We start from the raw sequence: 19,460 nt of genomic DNA on the forward strand, positions 1-19,460 counted from the left end.
CAACAGCACAAATTTCTTTATTGCCTTTACCCACTGCCTTTCGCACACATACATATTAGAGATTATAAAATACTTGGGCTGGGAGTTGGACGCCTGGAGTGAGACCATGAGCATCAGGCATACCTTAGGACAGCCGAAATCCCGTTTTCCCCCTGGCCCCAAATCCTGCAGGTCCCCGGCCTGTGACGTTTTAGGAAAGGGGCGGAGCTGCGGGGTTAGGTGGCGGAGGCTGGCTCCTGCGAGGTGCAGCAGCGCACGTGTTTCAGCCGGAAGCGCCTTAAGAATTCGGGGGATGGAATCCGAAATGGAAGCGCAGAGCGCCGGGGCAGAGGAGGGCTTTACCCAGGTCACCCGCAAGGGTGGCCGGCGGGCGAAGAAACGACAGGCTGAACAGCTGTCCGCAGCGGGAGAGGGCGGGGATGCGGACCGGATGGACACAGAGGAGGCCAGGCCAGCGAAGAGGCCCGTCTTCCCACCCCTCTGTGGGGACGGGCTCCTGGTATGTGGCTAGGACCCTAGGACAGCAACCAGGCCAGGGCCAGACGCGGATCAAGCCGGTGGCCTCTGGGGAATGTTGAAGCTGCGGTGGGGCTGTTCTACCGCGATGCTCAGAGAGAAGTGATTCTTTGAAGTGTAACTAGTTCAGTTAAAGGCAGCCCTTTATGGACCAGATGTCATTTTACAACTCCATCACCATCCCTCCGTAGCCTTTTGAGTTGTGTGTTCTTTTATTACAGAGTGGAAAAGAAGAAACAAGGAAAATTCCAGTCCCAGCTAACAGATACACACCGTTGAAAGAAAACTGGATGAAGATATTTACTCCTATTGTGGAACATTTGGGACTTCAGATACGCTTTAACTTGAAATCAAGGAATGTAGAAATCAGGGTAAGGAAAATCTCAACCATTTCCCAATACACCAGACTTTCTCTCCTACAGAGATGAAAAGGCGTGAATAGACTTTAGTTAATGGGACTTATTCTGTTGAATAGTTTTTGTCCAGTTTAAATCCAGTTTAAAAACTTACCATATTGAGTTTGAATTCCCAAATGCCTTAAAATCTGCATTTGATACAAATATTAATTGAATTTGTAAATTAGTTATGCGATCATACCAAAATACTGGCTCTGCTTCTGTGTATCTTTTGTAATGTTCTGTGTCAAATTGAGAAAAGGTCGAGTAAAGAGATTGTCATAAACAGAAGTAAGTAAATAATGAACATAAGTACTTGCTGCTTTACAAGAAGTATATATAGTCAGCGTGGGGGTTATGTTCTGGGGTATGTTTTGTCAGATGACTTAGTCCTTGTGCGAACATTGTAGAGTGTATTTACACAAACCTAGATGGTATATGTATATTTGTTAATATATTTTTTCATATGGAAAACGAAATGTTCCAGCACCATTACTGAATATCAGTCATTTCATCTACTTGATCTGCATTGCCAGTATCCAGTGCCATATATCAGATTTCTGTATATTTTCCATTATACAGTTATGAGACCACCATGGTATGAGCAGTTGGTCATTGATCAAAATGTCATTATGCAGTGCATGACTGTGTTATAATGGTGCTTTTTTGATAAAACTGTATTATTTTGATAAGAAACATATGTACATATGTGTGTGTGTGTATATGTATATTTTTTTTAATTTTGCGCTTTCGCCCAAGCTGGAGTGCAGTGGCACGCTCTCGGCTCACTGTTAACAGGCGCCCGCTACCACACCTGGCTAATTTTTGTATTTTTAGTAAAGACTGGGTTTTAGCATGTTGGCCAGGCTGGTCTTGAACTCCTGACCTCAGGTGATCCGCCCATCTCAGCCTCCCAAAGTGCTGGGATTACAGGTGTGAGCTGCCCTGCCCAGCCTATATATGTGTATTTTAAATTCCATGCTATCAATCCAGGAACTAGACATTTAAAATTAATTTACTTTGGGCTTTCTTTTCTGGGTACCAATTTCATACCAGAATGTCCATTTTTCAGTCATATCCTCAGTGCCTAAACTTTTCATGTGCTTTACTGTCCTATTTATTGCAGGATAATCACTTTGGATTCCACTAACATTTATTGTTGCTGCCATATACCAGACACGTAGTGGTATTACGACATGCTCTACATCATTTAGTCTTCAGGATATTCCCATCTTAAAGATGTGAGGAAACTTGGCCATAGTCATCAGGCTAATAAGAGAAACTTCCTATTATACTAGTAGGGAACACTCAGAATCTTCTACTCTGACCTCCTTATTTTACTGATGAGAAAACTCAAGATCTAAAGTAACTAGGAGACTTGTCTAAGGTCACATGTAGGATTGGAACTAGGGTCTAGTTCTAAATGGGAAAGCCCGGAGGACTTTGCCATTACACAAGCCCATATGGTTTTAAATTTGTTGAGTACATAGTCTCCTCAACTAGATTGTGAATGTGCATGGTACAGTGGAAAGAACAGTTTTGAAATCAGACCTGTGTTTGAATCTTAGCTTTTTTGCTTTTTAGTACTTTAGTTTCTTCACATGCAAAGGTAGTCGTATGACTTAACATTCAAAGTTGTTGTGAAGGTAAGAGTTATGGTGTGTAAAGCATGTTATTTATAGTGCATGTTATTTACAGTGGTAGGCATTTTATGAATAACAGTTATTTCTGCATTTCTCAAATAAACTTTGAGGACAGGTTCAGTGCTTCAGTCATTCTTTATTTCCCCAGTCAGCGGGTGTAGGTAGTTAGGCCTGGAGCTATTGGTTTAAGAAACATCAGCACGTAAATGATAACTAAGAAGATTAAGTCAGGAATCCCAGGGAAGACTGCCTTGAGAGAGAAGAGAAGAGGACAAACTTGGGCATTGAAGGGATGGACAGAAAGTAGAGATTCTTCAGAATGCGAGAAATTGGGTTACGCCAGAGGAGTCTTGCTGTTAACCCCAAAATCTGATCATATAGTGTGGTTAGTTATTTGACACTCTTTGGGTGGAACAGCCAAGCTTTGGAGCTGGAAAGGTTTTGTTTTGCCAATAAAATATAGCACTTATCCAACCGGAACCTATGTCATACAGAATATATTAGGGAAAGGTGATGGTGAAGGAAATTCTCTGATAATGGGAAAGGACATTTCTAGTATTTTGTTAGGACATTTTCTGTTTGATTCTCAACGGTATTTTGTACCCTTTTTTGTTTTTTAACAGACTTGTAAAGAAACCAAGGATGTTAGTGCTCTGACAAAAGCAGCTGATTTTGTGAAAGCTTTTATTCTAGGCTTTCAGGTGGAGGTGAGTAATTCTATGATATCTAAAATGGGGACTTGAAAAATACTCAATGTGAACATCTCAATGGATTAGGCATTAAAAAAAAAAAAATGGCCCGGCTCAGTGGCTTACACCTGTAATCCCAGCACTCTGGGAAGCCGAGGCAGGTGGATCACTTGAGGCCAGGAGTTCAAAACCAGCCTGGCCAACATGGCGATGCCCTCCATCTCTACTAAAATTACAAAAAAAATTAGCCAGGTGTGGTGGCACAAGCCTGTGATCCCAGCTACTCGGGAGTCTGAGGTGGGACAATCACTTGAACCAGGGAGGCAGGGGTTGCAGTGAGCCAAGACCACGCCACTGCACTCCAGCCTGGGCGACAGCGTAAGACTATGTCTCCAAAAAAAAAAAAAAAAAAAAAAGCTTTCTAGCTCTACAGTTTGTGGATTTTCATTCCATAGTGCTTTGCACTTCACTCTTTTTCAGGTGTGCAAATGGAAGGGGCTTCACAGTGTTTGTTTTATATTATAGGATGCACTTGCCCTTATCAGGTTGGATGACCTCTTCCTAGAGTCTTTTGAAATTACAGATGGTGAGTGTGTGGTGGTTTGTGCTCTTGTGTCGCTGACTTTGTATTGTGATGTGACTCAGTTTTCTAATAGCATCAATTGAGCTGTATTTTTTAGCAACTTTTCAATATGTATATATACACTTTGTGTCATTTAGAGAAATTTAGTTTATAATTAAACTTCATGTGGAAGTGGGTGGTGCACTAGAATGGCTTGCCTCCTGAGATCTTGCTTTTCTTGTTTAGTTAAACCCCTAAAGGGAGACCATCTATCCAGGGCAATAGGAAGAATCGCTGGCAAAGGAGGAAAAACCAAATTCACCATAGAGAATGTGACACGGACGCGGATAGTTTTGGCTGATGTGTAAGTATCTGATCTTGAGAAAATTATTGTCATAATTTATATTTGATCTTTTGTTTTAAGAAAGTTGTAACAGTTGTATTTTATGTATAATGTTGCTGCTAAATTTTTTGTCAGTACAGATGCTTCTCATAAACCCATTGTAAATTGAAAATATCATAAGTCTAAAGTGCATTTAATATACCTGACTTGTGGAACATTATAGCTTAGCCTAGCCTATCATAAACGTGGTCAGAACACACATTAGCCTACAGTTGGGCAAAGTCATCCAACACAAATTCTACTTTATGACAGAGTGTTGAATATTGAATACTGTACTAAAAATGAAAAACAGAATGGTTGAATGTGGACTTGAAGTAGAGCGTTCTGAATGTGTATCACCTTTGCACCCTTGTAAAGTTGAAAGATCCCAGTTCAAACCATGTTAAGTTGGGAATCATCTGTATACTTTTGGGTGAATAGTCACCAACTTTGAAAGAGGCTTAAGTGGAGAAAATTTCAGAAATTGTGTATTTTCTCATTTAACAATGAGGAAATGTTACAAATGCTATTAAAAGAAATTATTATTACAGATGAAGATCTCAATAGTATCTTGGGTTGGGCACAGTGGCTCACGCCTGCAATCCCAGCACTTTGGGAGGCCGAGGTGGGTGGATCACCTAAGGTCAGGAGTTCGAGACCAGTCTGGCCAACATGGTGAAACCCCATCTCTACTAAAAATACAAAAATTAGCTGGGCGTGGTGGCGCACGCCTGTAGTCCCAGCTACTCGGGAGGCTGAGGCAGGAGAATCACTTGAACCTGGGAGGAGAAGGAGGTTGCAGTGAGCCGAGATTGTGCCACTGCACTCCAGCCTGGATGACAGAGTGAGACTCTGTCTCAAATAAATACATACATACATACATACATATATACATACTCAAGGGAATCTATTAAATCAGTAGGGGAGAACAAGCAATCAGTATTTTGGATGCCCTTGTGAGTCTTTAGAAATATATATATTTTATATATATATACATATATAAATATTTTATATATATACATATATATATTAAGGCCTTATATAAAAGAGGTATCATACATTAGGCAAAACTAGAGAGCAGTTATATGTGAACATAAATAAGATGATAGGTGCTTAAAATAAAGGTGCCAGAAGTGAAGCTGGGATTACCCCTGTCTGAGGTTGAAGCTGCCCAGGCTGGGGATCTTTCTGGCAGATGGCTCAGACATTATATAATGCTATGAAGTTGGGAAACTGAACAGTTGACTGAGAGGAGGAGGGTTCTGCCTGCAACTAAATCATGAAATTATTTCATTTAATATCTCAGTTTTACTCTAAACTGAACGATTCCTTATTATATAAAATCTAAATTTTGTATATTCTTTATACTTTAAGGATAACTATAGTACTGTCTTGGTGGCCCTCTTTACCTGAAGCCAGGAATATAATTTTATTTTTTGATCTTTATGGATTGAGTCTAGAGTCAGAAATACGGAGGCTTGGGAGAAGCTATTTAAAAATGTGGAAATGCACACCATATGTAAAACTGTGGCCAAGCATGGTGGCTCACGTCTGTAATCCCAGCACTTTGGAAGGCTGAGGCAGGTGGATGGCTTGATCTCAGGAGTCTGAGACTAGCCTGCCCTTCTCTAAAAAAAAATACAGAAATTAGCCAGGTGTGGCGGCCCACACCTGTAATCCCAGCTACTTGGGAGGCCGAAGTGGGAGGATCGCCTGAGCCCAGAAGGTGAAGCTGCATTGAGCCGCAGTCATGCCACTGTACTCAACCGTCAGCGACAGAGTGAGACTGTAACAAAATAAGAAGAAAAATAACACATATAGTCTGTGCACAGTGGATCATGCCTATAATCCCAGCACTTTGGGAGGCCAAGGTGGGAGGAAGGGTTGCTTGAGCCCTGAAGTTCAAGACCAATCTGGGCAACATAGGGAGATCCCATCTCTACAAAAAAATACAAAAACTAGGCAGGCGTGATTGTGCACACCTGTAGCCCTAGCTACTCAGGAGGTTCAGGTGGGAGGATTGCTTGAACCCAGGATGTCAAGGCCACAGTGAACCATGATGGCACCCCTGGGTGCCACTAGCCTGGGTGACAGAGTGAAACCCTGTTTCCAAAAAATAAAAAATTAATTTAAAAAAATCCATATATAGATGCTCCTCACCGTATGGTGGGGTTATATCTAGATAAACCTGTTGTAAATTAAAGATCTCATAAGTCAGAAGTTCATTTGATACTTCATTTGATATCATAGGATACTACTCTTTGAAAATTGAAGAGCATTCTGAATGCGTATCACTTTGGCACAATTATAAAGTCAAAAAAAAAAATCTTCAGTTAAGTCATGGACTGGCTGAGTAGCCCTGAAAGCTTTCATGAATTTAGAAATCCATGGCCTGCCACAATGGCTCACATCTGTCATCCTAGCACCTTGGGAGGTCGAGACAGGCGGATCACCTGAGGTCAGGAGTTCAGAACCAGCCTGACCAACATGGTGAAACCCAGTCTCTACTAAAAATACAAAAAAACTAGCCTGGCGTGGTGGCACATGCCTGTAATCCCAGTTACTTGGGAGACTGAGGCAGGAGAATTGCTTGAACCCGGGAGGCGGAGACTGCAGTGAGCCAAAATCGTGCCCCTGCATTCCAGCCTGGGCAACAGACTCCATCTCGAGGAAAAAAAGAAAAAAAGGCCGGTGCGGTGCCTCACACCTGTAATTTCAGCACTTTGGGAGGCTGAAGTGGGTGGATCACCTGAGGTCAGGAGTTCGAAACCAGCCTGGGCGACAGTGAGACTCTATCTCAAAAAAAGAAAAAAATGAATTTAGGAATCTAAAACTGTAACTGATTTGCCAATGAAATTGTATAGTTAGTCTGTCATTAAGTTTATTACTGGTAAATTTATAAGTGTTAACCTAAAATTTACTAGTTAAACCAACTTTTTAAAAGTTTATTGTGGCATAATTTACACACAATAAAATTCTCCTGTTTTGATATCCAGTTCAATGAGTTTTTGGCAAATGTTGTGTATTGTAGTCCCATGACACTCTACAGTTCTCTTATCCTGAAAGTTCCCTCGTGCATGTTTGTAGTCAATTGCCTGCCCCCACCCTGTTCCGGGACAACCACTCCTCTAATTTCTGTCACTCTTATTTTACATTTTCTAGAAATTCATATACATGGAAATATATGGTATGTAGGCTTTGGTGTGTGACTTCTCTTAATTAGCATATTATTTTGAATTTCTCCATTTTGTTGGGTGTATCAGTAGTACCTTTTTATTGGCAAGTACTATTTCATTGCACAGGTATACTGTTGACCCTTCAATATTGCAGGGATTAGGGATGCTGAACCCCCAACATGGTTGAAAACCCATGTATGACTTGACTCTCCCAAAACTTAACTAATCCTGCTTTTGGCTGGAAGCTATTCCAATAACAAATAGTTGATAAACACCTATTTTGTATGTTTTACGTATTACATGCTGTACTCTTTCATAAAGTAAGCTAGAGAAAAGAAAATGTTAAGAAAATTATAAGGAAGAGAAAATCTATTTACTATTCATTAAGTGGAAGTGGATTATCATAAAGGTCTTCATCCTCGTCTTCATGGTGAATAAGCTGAGGAGGAGGAAGAAGGGTTAATCTTGCTGTCTCATGAGTGGTGGAGGTGGAAGACGTTGAAGGGGAGGCAGGAGAGGCAAGCATACTCTGGAACTTTACAGAAATACATTGTAATTTCTGACTTTTTTGTGTTTTCATTTCTCTAAAAATGTTTCTGTAGGGTACCAATCCTCCTCCACAGTTTGTTTAGTTTTAGTGCCCACATCATAAAAGGGTCTGTGTCATAAAAGACATCAAAAGCATCTTGAATAATCAGAAACCTTCTGCCAAATTGCCTAATGTCACCTTGTTTTCTGACACTGCTGCTTCTACATCATCTTTCCTCATCACCCAACACTGCTTCAGAAGCACTCACCTCCATCAAGTCGTCTTCTGTTAATTCCTCTGGCATAGTGTCTCTTAGCTCTTGATTTCTCTGAGATCTGTATCTTGAAACCCTTCACCCCTCATTTTTGGCCATATCCACAGTTTCTTTCATGATTTCTTGTTTGGCTCTGTTGTAGATCCTGCACTGTTATGCAAAACCTCTGGACATGGTTTTCTCCAGCAGGAATTTATAGTTGCAGGTGTGAGGCTTTCACAGCTCTTTCCATAATAATGACAGCGTCTTCAGTGGTGTAGTACTTCCAGACTATGATGTTCTTTCCATCGAGTTCTCTTCCATAGCATTGAGACTATTTTCCATAGAGCACTGTGTGTAATGAACCTTAAAGATCTTTATGACTACCTGTTCTGGGGGCTGAATTAGAGCGTGTTTAGGTGCAAGGAGACCACATTGTTGCCTTTCAGTGTTGAACTCATGGGGTTCTGGGTGGCTGGGACATTGTTCAATAGCAAAAGAACTTTAAAAGGCATTTCTTACTGGCAAGATACTTCCTGACTTCAGGGACAAGGCATCGATGGAATCAATCCAGAACAAGAGCTCTCCTTGTGCAGGCATTCTTGTACATCCAGACAACAGGCCTCTGGTGTTACCTTTTCCCTTCAAGGATCGGGGTTAGCAGCTTTATAGATAAGAGCAGTCCTGATCATAAACCTGACTGCATTTGCACAAAACAGTAAAGTTAGCCTAGCCTTTCCTGCCTTAAATCCTGGTGCTTGCTTCTCTTCTTTACTAATAATTGCCCTTTGTGACATTTTTTTTCCAGAATAGGACATTTTTCATCTGCACAAAAACCTGTTCAGGCAGATATTATTTCTCCTCAATGATTTTCTTAATGGCATCTGGGAACTTGTCTGCTACCCTTTGGTGAGCAGAAGCTGCTTCTCCTGTTATCCTGACATTTTTAAAGCAACCTCTTTCTAACATTATCAAACCATCCTTTGCTGGCATTAAGTTCTCCAGCTTTAGATCGTTCACTTTCCTTTTGCTGTAAGTTGTCATATAATGACTTAATTTTTTTCTCCATCATATTAGAGTCTGTAGATAGTCTTTCTTAGAACAGTCCTGCACCCACATAAAAGGTGCATTTCCAATTTGAGATTGTCAACAAAAGAATCACAAGATCTGTAAATTTGGAGGGGAAACATTATTTCTTATAAAGGGTTGCATTCTGCAGGGTGGCCATTCTGACAGGCTGGGAAGTATAGCCTTCAGCAGAGACCAAAAGCAGGCACTTTGAAGGAGGAAAGAATGAGACAGGAATTTATGCTGAATGGGTTGGCCAGTATACTTATTTAACAGGTTATAGGAGGAGCTATGAATATAAGAGGGGTCCTAATGCTTGTATACCGAATAAATGTAACATACGACCCCTGGACGCTTTGGGGTGGAGACTTAACATTTAAAATACGTGACATTTAGGTCCTGTACAAGATGAAGTAGGGACAAGGATGTGAAGACTGAATGCACTGCCTTTGGAAGCTGGTAGAACCAGTCCATGGTCAGTGATCTCTTATCAGTGATCTCTTACTGGGATCAGTCTCTTGTCGAATCAAAGCTGTAGTTATGGTTTGTGGAACAGAGTGTGGGAAGAGGGAAGCTGGGGTCAATCTGTATCTAGCTATTGGTGAGCTGTAATCGTTTTAATATTGTTTATCACAAGGCCAGTGCTTGTTAAGCTGCTAGAGAAAAAAATATCCTGTGACAGTTAGAATGTCATTTACTCTTTAAGTGTAGGGTGTGTGACAACCCTTGCCCGGGTGGTCTTAGGTCTTGTTTACAATTTGGTGTCTTACTGCCATAGTCTGTTGTGTCTTGCCTGGGGGCCTAGGGGAAGATAAAGGGGTATTTGGCAAAACTGCAGGTGTTGTCACATCTGCTATTGTAGCTGCAGTGACACCTTCATGAATTTTGTTTTCTTTTTTTTTTTTTTTTTTTTTTTTTTGAGGCGGAGTCTCGCTCTGTCGCCCGGACTCTGGAGCGCAGTGGCCGGATCTCAGCTCACTGCAAGCTCCGCCTCCTGGGTTTACGCCATTCTCCTGCCTCAGCCTCCCGAGTAGCTGGGACTACAGGCGCCAGCCACCTCGCCCGGCTAGTTTTTGTATTTTTTTAGTAGAGACGGGGTTTCACCGTGTTAGCCAGGATGGTCTCGATCTCCTGACCTCGTGATCCGCCCGTCTCAGCCTCCCAAAGTGCTGGGATTACAGGCTTGAGCCACCGCGCCCGGCCTTGTTTTCATTTTTTACAATGGGTCCTATGGTATAGTCATTTATCTTCAAGCGGTGGGCAGCTGCAGCTGCAGGCCTCAGTCAACAGTACGTGTCAAGCAATTCAGCTTTTCTTTTTTTTTCTTTTTTGAGATGGAATCTCCCTCTGTCGCCAAGGCTGGAGTGCAATGGTGCAATCTCGGCTCACTGCAACCTCTGCCTCCTGGGTTCAATGGATTCTCCTGCCTCAGCCTCCCAAGTAGCTGCGACTACAGGCGTGTGCCATCATGCCTGGCTAAATTTTTTGTATTTTTAGTAGAGACAGGGTTTCACCGTGTTAGCCAGAATGGTCTCAATCTCCTGACCTCATGATCCACCCGCCTCAGCCTCCCAAAGTGCTGGGATTTGGTGTGAGCCATCGCACTCGGCCAATTCAGCGTTTTCTTGAGGTGTCATGACTTTTGTGTGCTTCTTTGGAGCACTCCCAACATCACGAGTGGCACTTTGTGTGGGACCCACGTTGTGTAGGTCACATGGTCCCAAAGCTTGCAGTATGCACTAAGATTAAAAATAGGCAAGAACCATGAGAGATCACTTTCTACTGTGATAGACAATTTATTGGAGAGTCAAAACTGCTCATGGGAGATGATCAGCATCACATGGCATTCTAAGTGGATACTTGAAACACCTGAGCTCACCACAAGAGCAGTAGGTGGAGGCTGTGAAATTGTCGTACAGTATGCACTACAGATAATTTTATGGAGTTATGGTTTAATACTGCATCTTTGTATTTGTTTCCATTTCTCTTGACTACAGATGGCACCATATTTGGCTTGTGTTTGTATGTGTAAGTTTTGATTAATTTTAACTTTTTTTATGGTAGTAAATAAGATAGACTAGTACCTACATATAATTTATGCATTCATGACATAGCTTTTTCTAATTTTTTTTTTTTTTACATTTCTACAACACTCAGCTCCTCTCTGGGATTTTTTCAAATCTCTAAAATATCTTCCAATATATGTGTTGAAAAAAGTTTGTGTGTAATGACCTGTGCAGTTCAAATCTATTACTCAAAAGTCAGCTGTATTATATTTTGTTTGTCCTGTCACAGTAGATGGACATTTGGGTTGTTTTCAGTTTGTGGTTATTATGAATAATGCCGCTACTGAATTACTTATATCTTTTGTGTTTTCTTACAAACTAAATTACAGACTACTTGAAATTAAGAGATGTACTATCTCTTGCTTTTGCTATAGACAGGCTAGTTGGAAATCCACGTTTAAAAGTTTATATTAATTATAATAAAGCTGTAAGATGGGCTGTTATGTACCTATAAAAGTTATTTTTGATGAGTTGCTAATAACCTGATAAAATACAGTATAATGTGAGCCAGATAGAAAACTAAAAACAGTTGGTTCCAGGTATATTTAACATAGCAGATGGGAAAGGATGTTGCCTCTGTATCTTGAAGCCTCCATTCCTTTCCAACTGTTGCCCCATTACTTTGGTTCTTTGTGCAGCGAAACTACTCCCACTTTATCTGTTCTTTTCGTCTTTATTTCCTCATCTGTCATGCTCTGTTTTAAATAATTTTAATAAAAGTTAAACATACACATAGTTTTAAAAAGCCAAAAATTGGCCGGGCGCTGTGGCTCACGCCTGTAATCCCAGCACTTTGGGAGGCCGAGGCAGGCAGATCACTAGGTCAGGAGATTGAGACCATCCTGGCTAACACGGTGAAACCCCGTCTCCACTAAAAATACAAAGAATTAGCCAGGCGTGGTAGCGGGAGCCTGTAGTCCCAGCTGCTCGGGAGGCTGAGGCAGGAGGATGGCGTGAACCTGGGAGGTGGAGCTTGCAGTGAGCTGAGATCGCTCCACTGCACTCCAGGCTGGGCGACAGAGTAAGACTCCGTCTTAAAAAAAAAAAAAAAAAAAAAATGTCCGCTGCCTACCTCCATTTCACCCTTTTCAGGGGAACCAATTTCAACTCTTTTAGCTTATCTTAAAAAATTATTTACCTCTGTATTTCCAGGTATTTTGTTCATATATAGTTCGTATACATATACAGTTCATATACAGTTTTATTTTTCAGATTCACTATTGACATTCTACCATCAAAGATGAAGATTTAGCTGTGTTTCACTCCCTTACTTCCACCACGCACACTCAGCCTTTCTGACACTCCGATTTATTCTTCTTTGCCCTCCTGATGGTCCCCTTGTGGTTTTTGTTAGATTAATGTTCAGTATTACCTGAAAACAGAAATCAGTGCTCAGTGTACTTATAGCTGAGCCAGGTGAAATACTGTGACTGCCTTATCTTTCTTTTGCAGCATTGTTTTCACTTGAGGAAGCAACTCTTATGTGTCTGTCTCCTTTCTTCGCTTTCATGGTACTAATTCAGTAAGAAGCTATACATTGTATCTCCTCTTGATGTATTTGAATGCATCTAATATTTGAGAAATCTCTCCTGGAGATGTCTATTCCCAAAACGCCCCCATGCTCTCTGCCTGCATTCTGGCTTGCACAGCCATCATCCTGGGTTCCCTGTCCCCTTTCTCTGGGAGTCTCTTTCCCGGAGTTCTGCTTCTTGATATTCCCGCTGCTGATTCAGGCAGCAGTTGACTTGGGTCTGCACAGTCAATTCCATCTCCTCCATCTGCTTTCCACCTTTCTGGACTTTGCTACTGTTACCACTCTCTTCTTCCTTTTGGGCTTATATCTTTATTGTCATTTTAGTGGAGTTTGGGGAAGGAGCATTTGTAAATGTTTGTTTGGTTCATCTGCAGGTGTCTGGAGAAAGAGTGTTACAGAGGAAGGGGAAAGCACAAAGATCTTAAGTCGAGGGCACATCTGGCAGTGAGCGAGGAGGCTTGGCCAAGGACAAAAGGGAGAGAGTAGAGAGTGATAGATGAGGTCAAAAATAATAGGGTCTTGAGGTCCTCATAAGGACTTCGGCTTTTACTCTGAGTGAATAGAAAGTCATTGGATGATTGTGAGCAGAGGAAGGAGGTGGGATATGAGGGGCGAGGGCAGTGAAGGTGGGCAGGATCCATAGATGGGAGGTCCTGGGGTGGGAGTGAAGGATTATTTGTGTTGATAGGAGCTGGAATGACAGAAAGTGGTGGAGGGAGAGTTGGATGTTTGAAATTGAAATTACGGGGGGTTGCAGTTTTTGGTAATGACTAAGTCCAGGGTGTGACCGTGGATGTAAGAGGCTGGAGTAGGGTGGACAATACCCCGTGTTGGCATAAAGAATATCAAGGACCTCAGAGACTGGCATGTTGGGATTATCATCTTCGTGGGTATTGACATGATCGAGCATGGTGATGGGAATAGCAGGAGAAAGACAGCAAGCCAGGAGCTGGCGTCCCCACAGGTGATCTGCAGGGGCAGCTGAGGACCGCAGCCAGGCAGGGTGGGGGTGATGTGGCCTGAGAGCGGATCCAAAGCCAAAGGGTTTTCAGGGAGGTTGGAGGGAGAGCATGTGGTCTGGATGTGGCATGAAGGCACCTGCTCCTCCCCAGCCCCCAGAGGTACCTGGTTTGTGGAGGAAAAACGCAACCATTTGAGATCTGGCCTTAGTTAAAGCCAGAAGGTGAAGGGAATACTAAGAGGGGTTGAAGATATAGAAGCTTTAGCTGGTAACTGTTGTACAGGGCACAGTGAAAACAGTTTGGAAGATGGACTCAAAAAGGCAAAATTGTATCTTGTCAGTTTTGTCATTCAGTAAAGAATGCCCATTAAAAGGGTCTAAATGATCCTCAGAGCCCTGAAGAAATTTAGATAATATTTAGAAAACTTTGCAGTTGAAAACCAATTATGTTGAAATTGAGTGCAGTGTTGCGTTTATGGGTTTTCAGTAACCAGCTCAGCCAGTGTGTCGTCTTGGGCAGGCTTTTCGATTTCTTTTAAACTTCTTTCCTCATCTGTAAAACAGGAAGGTCATGTGAGGATTAAATGAGGGCATGTATAGAAAGTCCTGGCACATAAAGCATTCATGGGATGGGAGCCATCATTAACGAATAATCTTCACACACTTTACTTTTTCAAAAAAATTCTGTCTTTTCTAATAATTTTTTATTGGGATACAATTTATATACCATAAAATTCACCCTTTTAAAAAGTGGTTTTTAGTATATTTGTGGAGTTGTCCAGCCATAACCACTGCCCTCATTAAAGAATCTGACTCAAATATGATTTTCCAGCATTTTTGGAGTACAGGACTTAGGTAAGGAAGTGCTTTTTTGTTTACAATGTCTTTTTTTTTTTTTTTTTTTTAAGAGAGGGTTTTGGTCACCCAGGTTGGCATGCTGGCACTCTACAGGCACGTGCTACTACACCCAGCTGTTGAATTTTTTTGTAGAGATGGGGGTCTCATTATGCTGTCCAGGCTTGTCTCAAACTCCTGGCCACAAACCATCTACCTGCCTTGGCCTCCCAAAGTGCTGGGATTACAGGTGTGAGTCATTGCATCCCAGCCACTAATTTGTCTCATTTTATTTCTTTCAGGAAAGTTCACATCCTTGGCTCCTTCCAAAACATCAAGATGGCAAGAACTGCCATTTGCAACCTAATCTTGGGTAATTACAGTTTCTTTCTTTGGTGTTTTCTCTGGGAGGGATAGGGAGTTAATTGCGGAAGTCAAAACTACATTTGCAAAGCAATTTAGGGTAATATTAAAGATAGCAAGTAGAAACCCTTGGGAGTTGGCAAAGGTGGACCTAGAGAAGGAAGAAGAATTTTTTTTTTTTTTTTTTTTTTTTGAGCCTGAGTCTCACTGTGTTGCCTAGGTTGGAGTGCAGTGGCATGATCTTGGCTCTCTGCAACCTGTGCCTCCCAAGTTCAAGCGACTCTCTTGCCTCAGACTCCTGAGTAGCTGAGACTAAAGGTGCATGCCACTACGCCCGGCTAAGTTTTGTATTTTTAGTAGAGACGGGCTTTCACCATATTGGCCAGGCTGGTGTCGAACTCCTGACCTTGTGATCCGCCCACCTCAGCCTCCCAGAGTGCTGGGATTACAGGCGTGAGCCACCGCACCCAGCCAGAAGTAGAAATATTTTTGCTTAGATTCCATTTGTCTGCAAGAGAAGAGAAAGTGTTTATTGGGTAATACTGCTTAAATCTTTGCTGCCTTCCTGATGAGGTGCAGAGAAAAGCCATTCCAGAATAGCAGGGAACATCACATTTTAGGTTCAACCAAGGAGGAGCTGCTGAACAGCTGCAGTTAATTTAATTGATCCACTTAACCCATTTTCTTGATCCTGCAGCACAGTCAGTACCTTCTGATAAGAGTTACAGGATCTTAGCGGCTTGCTCAGAAAATTGGGATTCTCTGGTTCTCAGGCCTCAGTGGCTTCTTTTTGAAATATTTTAACAACACAGTGCCTTTCGCTCTTAGAAGTTTAAAATACTTTTTGGAGAATATTTGGGTATTATTTCCTGTAAGGTTTTTGTTCTTTCTAGGGTTCTAGACCCTTTTTCACGTACAGTCTATGTAAATAGTTAATAGTAAATAGTAAATAGTTAATCTGCAAGGTCCACATCTGTGGATTAAACCAATGGCAGATCAGATACTCAGAAAAATATATAAAAATATCACGGCAAATTAAAAATAATACAAATTTTAAAACAATACAGTATTAACTATTTACATAGCATTTACATTGTATTAGGTATTATAAGTAATCTAGAGATGATTCAAAGTATATGGGAGGATGTGTGTAGTTAATGTGCATATTTTTTATGTAAGAGACTTGAGCATTCAAGGATTGTGGTGTCTGTGAGAGTCCTGAAACCAGTCTTCCTTAGACACTGAGGGGCGACTGTAGGCTCTATAAATGTGAGTCTATTTGTGTAAATACTTTTTTCCCCCTTTGCAGGAAATCCTCCTTCCAAGGTTTATGGCAATATTCGAGCTGTGGCTAGCAGATCAGCAGATCGATTGTGATTTCAAGTCAGAGATTTTTTATCTTGCCTTTGGACTCTGGAGAAATATACTTTATGAGTGGTCGGTCACAAGAAACCATCTGAAGAATTTCAGTCATTTGAGGCCTCCGTCCCTTCTTCCATTCTCAGCCAGAAGCATAAACAGAAAAGAAAGATTTAAGAGTATTCACACTCAACAGGTTTTAGAATAATTTAAATATCAAAAATTGATTCTATTATACTTACACATTAGGTATAATTTATCATTTATCTGAAATTACATGTAGCAGATTACATAGTCTGTAATCCTCAGAGGGAAACTTCTTTAAACAAGAAGTTAAAACAGCTCTATATGAATTTATACTTTTATATTTATAAATTTATAACTTCATAAAAATTTATAAACATTTTCTTCTTTATAATTGTAATTTAATAGATTATCTCAGAAAAACCTCTCTGAATGATAACCCTTCCTTACCACTGGGTGATGTGTAAATATTTGTTGGGGGACAGGGTCTCACTTTGTCACCCAGGCTGGAGTGCAGTGGTGTAATCTCAGCTCACTGCAGCCTCTACTTCCTGGGTTCAAGTGATCCTCCTGCCTCAGCTTCCCTAGTAGGTGGGACTACAGGTGTCCATCACCATGCCTGGCTAATTTTTTGTATTTTTTGTAGAGATGGGGTTTCACCATGTTGACCAGGCTGGTCTCAAACTCCTGACCTCAAGTGATCCATCCACCTCGGCCTCCCAAAGTGCTGGGATTACAGGCATAAGCCACTGTGTCTGGCCTTGATGTGTGAATATTTGAGAGGTCATAAGCAGTGGTTTTGGCTATACTGTACTACACCATATACATCAATAAGAGCTCATCTTGGAACCTGTTTTGCAGTTTTAAAAATTAAAGACCTACATCACAGGGTTGATGTGAAGAAAGTTTTATTTTTCAAATGAGTATTTAATGAAAGTATACATAACCAATGCTGGGTATACAGATGCTTCTCAACTTACGATGGGTTTATGTCCAGATAAGCTCATTGTGAGTTGAAAATACCAAACATCGAACATCATAGCTTGGCCTACCTTAAAAGTGCTCCGAACACTACATTAGCCTACACTTGGGCAAAATCGTCTAATACAAAGCCTATTTTATAATAAAGTATGTTGAATGTCTCACGTAATTTTTGAAGATTACATTCAAAGTGAAAAACAGAATGGTTGGGTACTTGAAGTACAGCTTCTACTGAATGAATAATTCTAAAGTTGAAAAATAGAACCATCATAAGTCTGTTTCCTCTAGTAAAGGTGAGATAAATGTTTTTTCCCACCCAAAAAAACTATGCTCTATAAATTCAGATTAGCTAGTTTCTGTGTGTTTAAATAGTATGATTATACATTATAAAATGGAAGGAACTTACTTTATTAAACGTGACTTTGATACTTCTCTTGTGCATCTCTAAAACCCTTGATGAAAACGTAAACTTCAATGATGGGAGTATTAGAAAGTTCATGTAGGAACTAAAAGAAAAATTGTTAAGCTTATTTCCTTTCTATCAGTTACATGTGCCACTGTTCTAGTTTGTACAGTACGTGGGATTGGATATACTTAAATGTTTTTAAAAATGTGATTCATTCATTAATGTTTTTGGCAAAATACTCAACTGGGAATCCAACTGGAAATTGCTGAATATGTCCCACCTCAAATTATTTTTTTATCCTCTGGCAATAGCAGGAGCAAGGATGTGTACAATGGTATCAGATCCTTTTACTCATACCTTTTTGAAAAAGAGATTTGGGACTATTTTTATTCTGGAGTCTGTACAGGTTTCCAGAGGTACTTGCCTGCCTTTATCCTTTACCCAGGAAGTTAAATTCAAAATTGTGACTACTTCATTTACTTTCCTGGGGAATGGGTCCATGCCTGTAATCAGGTTTTCCAAGCACTTTGACTGAATTGAACCATTGCTAGGTGACCATAAATGTTTTGAATCGACTTTGAAGGAACGGAGGAGGCAGGAAGTTAAAAAAGCATCATTTCAACTGGGAAAATATGGATTATCTGTATTAAAGGGAAATAATGTTTTGGTATTATCCAAATTACTTCCTTTTGAAGATTTCCTGTGTAATTACAACTGTCAGTAATACAAGAGAGCAAATACATTTCCCTAGCAGCTGCTAAAATTTGGAATGCTGAGCTTCGGTTTAAGGACTTGCTTTGGGCCCCCCCTACTTAGTTAAGTGTTTGTATCTCCTGTTCCCCAAAAGCAGTAGTAGTGCTACTTGGGGCTTTTGAAAAGGGAGAGAAAATGTTAGGGGGAACCCAACTAATAATTCTTGGGATGGGAAAGTATGAAGAAGGAATAGAGGTAATTTGACCATCATACTGGCTTCCAGGTTCTTAACCTGGATCAAATAATTTCATTAAACCCTTCTCTAAGGCCAAGACACTAAATCTAATACTTCCAACCTTACCTGTTTCTATGGCACTTGTCCCTCTATGTTGTAATTATTGTGTCTGCCTGCCACCCTAAGGCTTCTTACGATTTTGGATACTCAGTATCTGGTACGATTTCCTGACATATACTTTACATATGTATTCATTGATACATTGCCTGGGGAATGGGCCTGAGAGAAGAGCATTTTCTTAGGTATTCGTGGCTGACAAGGGAGACCCATGGGGTTTCCTCCCAGTCACTCACTCCAGAAGATTGGGCTCCAACTCTCATGCCACCTAGAACTAGGATGGTATGCATGAAAGCTCATGCTCCTTGGATATTCATCTTGTCTACTTTTAAGACTGTTAGAAGTAGGTTGAAAAAAAAGGGCCGGGTGCAGTGGCTTAAGCCTGTAATCCCAACACTGGGAGGCCAACGTGGGAGGACTGCTTGAGCCCAGTTTGAGACCAGCCTGGCAACATAACACCCTGTCTTAACAAAACAAAACAAAAAAAAACAGCCAGGCACTGGCATGCATCTGTGGTTCCAGCTACTCTGGAGGCTGAAGTGGGAGGATTGCTTGACCTCAGGAGACTGAGACTGCAGTAAGCCTTAATCATGCCACTGCATTCCAGCCCAGATGAACAAAACAAGATCGATCCTGTCTCAAAAAAAAAAAGGCGGGGGGGGGGGGGGGGTAGG

At 41.1% G+C, this 19,460-nt stretch overlaps 1 protein-coding gene across 1 annotated transcript; it reads left to right on the forward strand.

Annotated features, from left to right (window-relative positions):
* Window positions 1-193: 193 nt before the first annotated feature.
* Window positions 194-18,474, forward strand: PNO1 (partner of NOB1 homolog). The gene is made up of 7 exons (XM_023224066.2): window positions 194-499; window positions 738-887; window positions 3,178-3,261; window positions 3,769-3,829; window positions 4,052-4,169; window positions 14,911-14,981; window positions 16,281-18,474. The coding sequence occupies exons 1-7, from the start codon at window positions 293-295 to the stop codon at window positions 16,346-16,348; spliced, it is 759 nt and encodes a 252-aa protein (XP_023079834.2). The 5' UTR covers window positions 194-292; the 3' UTR covers window positions 16,349-18,474.
* Window positions 18,475-19,460: the final 986 nt, after the last annotated feature.

The sequence above is a fragment of the Piliocolobus tephrosceles genome, chromosome 15, assembly GCF_002776525.5.
Source record: "Piliocolobus tephrosceles isolate RC106 chromosome 15, ASM277652v3, whole genome shotgun sequence".
NCBI lineage: Eukaryota > Metazoa > Chordata > Mammalia > Primates > Cercopithecidae > Piliocolobus > Piliocolobus tephrosceles.

Bases quoted from the DNA above. Each gene is read 5' to 3' on its own strand.
- PNO1 (XM_023224066.2), top strand. From the start codon at position 293: ATGGAATCCGAAATGGAAGCGCAGAGCGCCGGGGCAGAGGAGGGCTTT. The intron at 500-737 runs GTATGTGGCTAG...CTTTTATTACAG, and splicing joins TCTGTGGGGACGGGCTCCTG to AGTGGAAAAGAAGAAACAAG. The intron at 3,262-3,768 runs GTGAGTAATTCT...TTTATATTATAG, and splicing joins TTCTAGGCTTTCAGGTGGAG to GATGCACTTGCCCTTATCAG.